Genomic DNA, 7,326 nt, shown 5'->3' with positions numbered 1-7,326 from the left:
GGCTTTGCTGTCTCTGACTGGATCCTGTCATTCTTATGAACCTGTGAGCCTGTGAGCTTGGGTATCTCAGCATTCCAAGGTCAGCTCTCAGGCATCGATGGAAACTGGAAGGATCATGTCCCCACCTGTTTGGTGATTCCTGCATTCTGTGGGCCCTTAATAGGTCTCAGCTGAGCCAGGTATTGGGTAAGGAGTGGTGGTCTTACCTGTGAGCCTGGATGTGTCAGCATTCCTGGGGGTGGAGTGTGGAGGGCTGCAGCACAGTGTCTGCTTCTTGGTGTAGATGTGCCTGACTTTTAATTTACAAGTTTTTTTAAACATACCCTGAAGGTTGCATTGTTTCTCTAACATATTCTTAATGCACTGTACTTATATGAATTCTGCTGACTTTTATGTGTTAATTTTATATTCTACTACTTTACGAGTCTATGAATGTTTGGATCTAAGAGTTCTACTAGGTTTATAGATTTATTGGAGCCAAGAGTTTCTGTAGATTCCTGTGGCCTTTTGCCTGCCACCATCAACAATCACCAGGTGACTTCATAGTTTTTAATCTGGAAAATTGGTGGCAGCCACTCTCTGGAGAGTGATTAATGGTAACTGGGTAAAGAAAAGACACATTTGTGAAACAGTGTTTGAAGGGACAATGAGGGGACACACAAAGCACTCATGTTTCTGGTCTAAATTTTTCTCTTTCCATTAGCAGCTCCCTGGAGACTTCAAAATGGAGTTCGGAAACTGTAGGCATCTAGCTTACTTCACATGTAAGGGGAAGGTTTTATGCTTCACATTCTCTAAACCAGATTGGAAAGATTGTTCAGTCACAGGCTCTATCCGTGATCTGGAGTCTTTGGAGAGAAACATGGTGTGAGATAATAGTGATGGCTGTCATTCTCCCAGGCTTCTGGTAGACCTCAGATACTGACATACGAGTAAAGGTAGACAGGTGAAATACTAGTCAGTAAGTGACATCTTGAAAGAAGTCCTTCTCAGTGCTGTGCACACTTTCATGATAAAAAAAATTAAAAAGTCTCTGAAAGATTAGCTGAGGGAAAGAACATAGTTCAGTGAGAAAATACCTGCTCCACCATCAAAGAATTAATTAAACCTGGCAGAGATATCAGGCAGTAGTCTTATCATAATATCATCAAGACTGTTGGCTCTGCAGTGACTCATAATTTTTTTCAAGATAAATAAGTAAGACCTGTGACATTAGTTGGGGCAGTAATATGTTTGTGGCCAAATTCAACAATTTAAGCCCAATTCCTGAGGCACAGATTGTAGAAGGACGTACTCACACAGTTATCCTCTGACCTACACTTGTACACTGTAGCTTTCACATATACATGGCAGGAAAGAAGGAAGGAAGGAAGGAGGGAAGGAAGGAAGGAAGAATTGGTAGCATATTTAATGTCAAAACATGTAGTTAGAACCAGGGGCATTGGATCCCACTGAAATCCATGCTTTTGCTTCATGATCTACAGAAAAAAAAAATCAGAACTTAGCCATACATAGAAATGAATCAAACCATTAAGATACAAAGGAAACATAATTTGATCCATATTGACTGGATGCTTTTTTAATTTTTCTTTGTCAAATGTTTTGTTGATGGAATTAGAAAATAATTATTCCTATAAAAATTGTGCTCAATATTGTAATGTAAATAGTCACAAGCTTTGTGAGTAGTCACTTGCCTGAGGGCAGGGCTTGTAATCCTCACCATGTATAAATATCTCTGGTCTCCACAGGCTTTGGGAGAGTCCATTTGCTCACCATTTGCTAAGTCTAAAAGTGAAGAGGGCATCATGAAGCTGAGCCTGTGTCTTCTGGTCATTCTGGCTGTTTGTTGCTATGAAGGTGAGTATTATTGAGTAAGTTTGCCTCTTTGAACAGTTGGAAAGTTTCTGTGTGATAAAGTTGAGGGCAGGAAAAGACCAATAATTTAAAATTTTTCCCAACTCCTTTTATTAACTATCCTTTAAAAAGTCCCAGATACATTCAACTAATTTTCTTCTATGTAAGAAGGTTGATGGGGCTGAGGGTGTGGAAAGAACCAAATAAGTCATTAAGAAAAAAGTTTAGGAATTATTTTTTATTAAAGCAATTCAGTTTGTTGTATTCATCATCCCTCTATTCTGGGAAGGTGACTTGAGAGAGCTCTCTGTTCCTAACAGTCAATGTTCTCTAAATCTGTAAATTATACATCCTCAAAATTTTCAACACGACTATAAGGATAAGCAGGTCATATTAGTCTGGTCAGTGCCCTGGATTATAAACACTGTGTGGTTTTTACCAGTATGATGTCTGTTTATTTAATTAACTGATTTTCATAGATAATTCATTTACACATAAACAGAACATTCCTATGTACTCTATGACTTCAAAATGAACTAGTTCTCATGAGCAGTTAATTTTACTTTCCTTTCTATAACTCCTGTCTACCTATTCATCACCCTATAGCCTATAATTTCTCCTACAGTCTGCTGGAATCTGCATAAGGCTCATACTAGACCCTATTCAGGCACCTCCTAAGCACAATATTGACATGTCCTTGGGAAAACTAGGTCTGATTGCATATTCCTGTGATCCAAGCTAGGTGAGGTTAAAACCTGAGTGTCTGAAGCTCAGGCTATCTGTGGAGATAGTTTTTGTTGTTTATTTGTTTTTGAGAGATTTTATGAAAATGTGGAGCCTAGATTAGGAAAGTTGATTTCTTCAGTTTTACTAAAATATTTATCCTAGATCTTTACAATCCATAAGATAGGTATCACTTTGCCACTCACCTTTCCTAGAATCTGAGCATCATTGTGTGAAAGCAAAGCTTTTCACAGGTGCCCAGATGTGCTCTTGTGCAAATCAAAAGTGATCAGCTCTTGTAACTTTAGCTCTTTACCTTGAACTGTACATGATGTCATGACCTAATTGTGTCAATTTCAAAATGTCACTTCTTTTCACATAAGCAATGTACTTGCTTTTTACTTTTTCTGTCTCATATAAAATTATAATTCTGTGATTCATGTCAAGTTGGATGATGCAAAAATTCCCTTTTCAACTATCCAAGACTCAAAAAAAATGCTACTGAATATTCAGTCAAACCTGAAACATTTAATGCTAAAAAGGGTAATGTCAGAAAGCCGTAGATGCTTAGGAATCCATAGTTGTTGATTTAACTACAGAAACATACAGAGTCAACAATATTCTTTCTTTAGTCTTTTGCTGTGTGATTTTGAGGCATTCATGCAGTTCCAAGAGTGAGGCACAATATCTTATATATTTTGTCTAGTCTACAGTCTCCAATCAGAAAGAGAGATGCAAATAAAATCATAAATGAAAAGTATTCAGGGGGTTCTGGCCCTGGGAGTTAGAAGTAGGTGGATCTTGCTGGGCGGTGGTGGCGCACGCCTTTAATCCCAGCACTTGGGAGGCAGAGGCAGGCGGATTTCTGAGTTCTAGGCCAGCCTGGTCTACAGAGTGAGTTCCAGAACAGCCAGGGCTATCAGAGAAACCCTGTCTCGAAAAACCAAAAAAAAAAAAAAAAAAAAAAAAAAAAAAAAAAAAAAAAAAAAAAGAAGTAGGTGGATCTTTGTAAAATTGAGGTTCCATGCCAGGGTGCTCTACAAAGGTTGTTCCAAGATAGCCAGGTATATACAGAAAAAAAGCCTCTCTTCAAAACAAAACAAGACAAGGCAAAACAAAACAAAATAAAACAAAACAGTAATTTTGATTAAGTAAACTCCTTTTCTTTCTTCTTACACTTTCCAGCTAATGCCAGGGAAGTCTGCGAAGCTATTGCTCATGAAAGCATAAGCTTTTTACTACGGAGTGAGCAAGAAGTGAAGACAGAACTTGAGATGTACAATGCAACTCCAGTGGCTGTTGAAGCAAAACTGAAAGTTAAGAGATGTGTGGACCAGATGAGCTATAAAGAGAGATATGATATAGCATTAAGATTGGTATGTTCGTTTTGCTTTACATTCTAAGAAGGCCACAAAGGAAGTTGACCTGACATTCTGTGGGGGAATACATAGATGATGGGAAAGGACAGAACATCAGTGATAGATTGCTTCTTGAATACATTGCTGAACTGAGTTCAGTTGTAAACAGTAGTTGAGATAGTTGTCTCCTTCTAGAGTTTGAACCTAAATACAACACTCTTGTGGCATCCTAACAAAGACAAATAGAGCCCTATAAAAGGAGGTTTCGTGGCTAACTCTATTGTCAGTCTGCTGGGGACTTTGCTGAAATTAACATCTAGACAATAAATGGACATTAACGTCATTGAATACTATGGGAAATGTTGGTAAATTAAAATCCCACAGATGGGAGCAAAAGCTGGAGACAATGTCCTTAAGGGCAAAGTATTGGTGGCGTGCATTTCTCTGCCAAATTTGCTGTGAGCCTGTGAACCTCCTGTTTCCAATACTTCTTCCCCACTTTTGCCCTGAGTCTCCCTGGTTATCCCTTTGGAACGAAAGTAGAAGGCACAATTTTAAATCATGAAAGAAAGTTATTCCTGTGGAGCAGGGGACACACACTATCCCCTTCTGATCACAGTGAGACCACAGAAAGCCAGGGGCTTAAGCTACACTATTGAGTCCATTTAGAGTGTATTCTTCTGAAGTTGGAAAGAATTTCCATTAATATGCATTATTTGATGGTATTTCCCATAGCAACCTTTGCATTTTCACATTTCTCTTTCCAAGGTCCATTCATGGGCTCTTATGTTTGTTAACTTTTCTTCTCCAGGAGATGCTTGACTCTCCTCACATTTCTTACCTTAATTTCTGTTTATTTCTAGGTAGATGCTATATTGGAATGTGGTGTGAATGGATGGGTACAAAAATATTATCCTGAGATTGATTACATCTTATAGATGAACTGATTTTCCCTGTTCAATGTGAGAGTTTCAAAGTCTTGCACCAATAAATTACTCTCCTTTCATTTTGTCATCTGTCTGTTGTTATTCTAAGTCTCATGTTTTGTGTTGAATGGGCTTTGATAAACAAATAAACAAATAAATTAATAAATAAATGGAATTTTCAGTAATGGTAATATGTAGCAGAGTAATCTACTGTGTTTATTCAAGCATCATCCTGCATTGCCCTGCAAGTAAGTTCCATATTTCTGTGGCCATAAATTAAAATTATCAAAGAGGATGACAAACATTGGCCTCTTCTCTGGCCACTGTACAAATTTCTCTGTCTCATTGCTATCCCTGCTCAATGTGCCATTCACTGCCCAAGCATGCTAATTCACTATCTTCTCCATTCAACCTATAATAATTTTTATGATAAGCTCCATTAAGAGCTGGTTCCTTCAGACCTTGCCTTGCCACAAATATCCACACCTTTCTTTAAGCTTCTGAAAATAGCCACGCCTCTCTTCAAGTTATTGTTACACCAGAAGTCCTGACTCCAGAGACTAAAGATGAAGCTGATGATTGGGCCATGAGTTGCTGATGAACTTGGGGAGGGGTTTTGCTCTATCTACCTGCTTGTAACAAGGAGAGTTTAATAACGATAGAGGACTGAAAGCACACCATGTGTCGGTCTCATTTTTTAACCCCTTCCTGCACTCTGGTTCCCTTAATTTTTCACAGGCTCTAACTCTCAATCCAGAAGACCTGTTTGTGTGTGGCTGCAGGCAGCCATAGGAGGCACCCACAATGATGGGGCTGGAAATGACGAGGGCACTAAAGAATATTGCTACCTCAGAGAAGCTTCTCAGGAGACAAGAGATGAAAACGGCAAGTTTGCCTACACGAGTAAGTTGAGATTACACTGACCAGGTGATGATCTCTACTTAGGGTTCGGTAGCAACAGTCAGGACCAGAAACAGTCAGGCAGTGGTTCTGTAGCTGAGAGCTACATTCAGGAGGGCAAGGTAGGTCATAAATAAATAATAAAAATACATGAAAATAGCAAAATGTAAAAACAAAACAAAATATATGTATAGAAAGATCCAAAAGAGAAAGAAAATGGATTTCAGAGCTATCCCAGAGACACAGAGAAACCAATAGAAGTCTTGCTTTCTCTATGGCTTATTCAGGAGAAATTCCTAGTCTTAAGTCTGTGTTACGGGTCGGTTTGTGTCTGTCCTTGTTTTGATGAGTTATTGTGGTCTGTGTCTTGTGTTAGTGCTGTTTAAAAGACTTATAATTTACTACACGTGGTCTGGGTTGGCCAACATGGTGTGGTGGGTTGGCCAACATGTGTCTGCGAGAGAGGTGATGGCCCTGGGGAAGGGAGGGTATGGGGAGCGAGTGGGGGGGGCTGTGCGCCCACAGCACAGGTCCACTTCCAGCCCTGGGTCGCGCCTGGGGCACTAGGCCCACGGCAAGGTGGCAGATGCGCCAGCAGTGGCCAGTGAAATGCGCCTGGGAGTGGAGTTCCTGGCAAGTTTAGTTGCCACTCATCATGGCTCCAGGACACCTCGTGCAAAACATGCACGGTGACTCTGTGGGGTCGGCCCAGGCCTGCCTAGCAGAGAGAATAGAGCGGTGGCCACGAGGTTCAGCACCAAGGTGGCTGCAGTGCCATTTTGTGTTTTGCCCCTTCATACGTTGGCCTGGCTTGGCAGCAGAGACTAGAATGGTTTGGCCAGGGTGCTGACAACAGGTGGCCAGCCGGCCAGCTCGCACAGGGGCAGCTGCGGTGGCGGCAGTGGCGATCCTGCAGTCATCAAGAATGTGATAACAGATGTAATCTACAGTGCCATACCTAACACTCCACGCTCCCCACCACAGTCGCACAGTCTCTCTTTACAGTGCTCTGCAAACTAAAGTTTCACAACCGCTTAACGCCATCTAGTGGCCACGAAATTAAATTACAGGCTAATATTAACTTTCACAGCTGCTTGACGTGGATTTAATTACAAGCCAATTACCAGACATAGAAATAATGTTCTTGATGGCTTAATATTACAAAAGAAATCTAAAAGTACAATGAAAATTAACAGAGTTCCATTGGCTAAAGTTTATTAATTATCATGGATCTAAAGTAGCTTTGATTTTAAAATTTATAAAAAGTTAATGAGGCCATAAGCCTTATAAATTCATTATAACATTGCAATCCAGCCTGATTATTTCATATAAAGCTATGGTAATTTTAAAAGTTTTGCTTAAAATTTTGTCTTTATAAATTTTTGTCTCTGCTTCAGTGCAAGAGGTTAAGACTTTAAATTTTTCAGTGTACGTTGGTCTAATCTGATAAAAATCTCAATACCTTTACAAACGAGTATTAATTGCTCTAGTAAAAGTTTCAGAGGCAATATCTTTTTCAATATTTAAACCTCAACTATACCAAAAAATTATTTTAAGTTAAAAAA

The 7,326-nt window shown here is 39.6% G+C and overlaps 1 protein-coding gene across 1 annotated transcript; it reads left to right on the top strand.

The window, feature by feature from the left end:
* The first annotated feature begins 1,757 nt into the window (after nucleotides 1-1,757).
* Nucleotides 1,758-4,873, top strand: LOC116101402 (prostatic steroid-binding protein C1-like). The gene is made up of 3 exons (XM_031384979.1): nucleotides 1,758-1,857; nucleotides 3,763-3,957; nucleotides 4,803-4,873. The coding sequence occupies exons 1-3, from the start codon at nucleotides 1,806-1,808 to the stop codon at nucleotides 4,871-4,873; spliced, it is 318 nt and encodes a 105-aa protein (XP_031240839.1). The 5' UTR covers nucleotides 1,758-1,805.
* The last annotated feature ends 2,453 nt before the right edge of the window (nucleotides 4,874-7,326 follow it).

This window comes from Mastomys coucha, unplaced genomic scaffold (assembly GCF_008632895.1).
Source record: "Mastomys coucha isolate ucsf_1 unplaced genomic scaffold, UCSF_Mcou_1 pScaffold21, whole genome shotgun sequence".
Lineage (NCBI taxonomy): Eukaryota > Metazoa > Chordata > Mammalia > Rodentia > Muridae > Mastomys > Mastomys coucha.
This window is presented reverse-complemented; position numbering and strand designations above follow the sequence as displayed.

What these genes read in the sequence shown, in the direction of transcription:
- LOC116101402 (XM_031384979.1), top strand. Translation starts at nt 1,806, where the DNA reads ATGAAGCTGAGCCTGTGTCTTCTGGTCATTCTGGCTGTTTGTTGCTAT. An exon ending in GGCTGTTTGTTGCTATGAAG is followed by an intron (nt 1,858 to 3,762) that starts GTGAGTATTATT and finishes TACACTTTCCAG; the next exon opens with CTAATGCCAGGGAAGTCTGC. An exon ending in TATAGCATTAAGATTGGTAT is followed by an intron (nt 3,958 to 4,802) that starts GTTCGTTTTGCT and finishes ATTTCTAGGTAG; the next exon opens with ATGCTATATTGGAATGTGGT.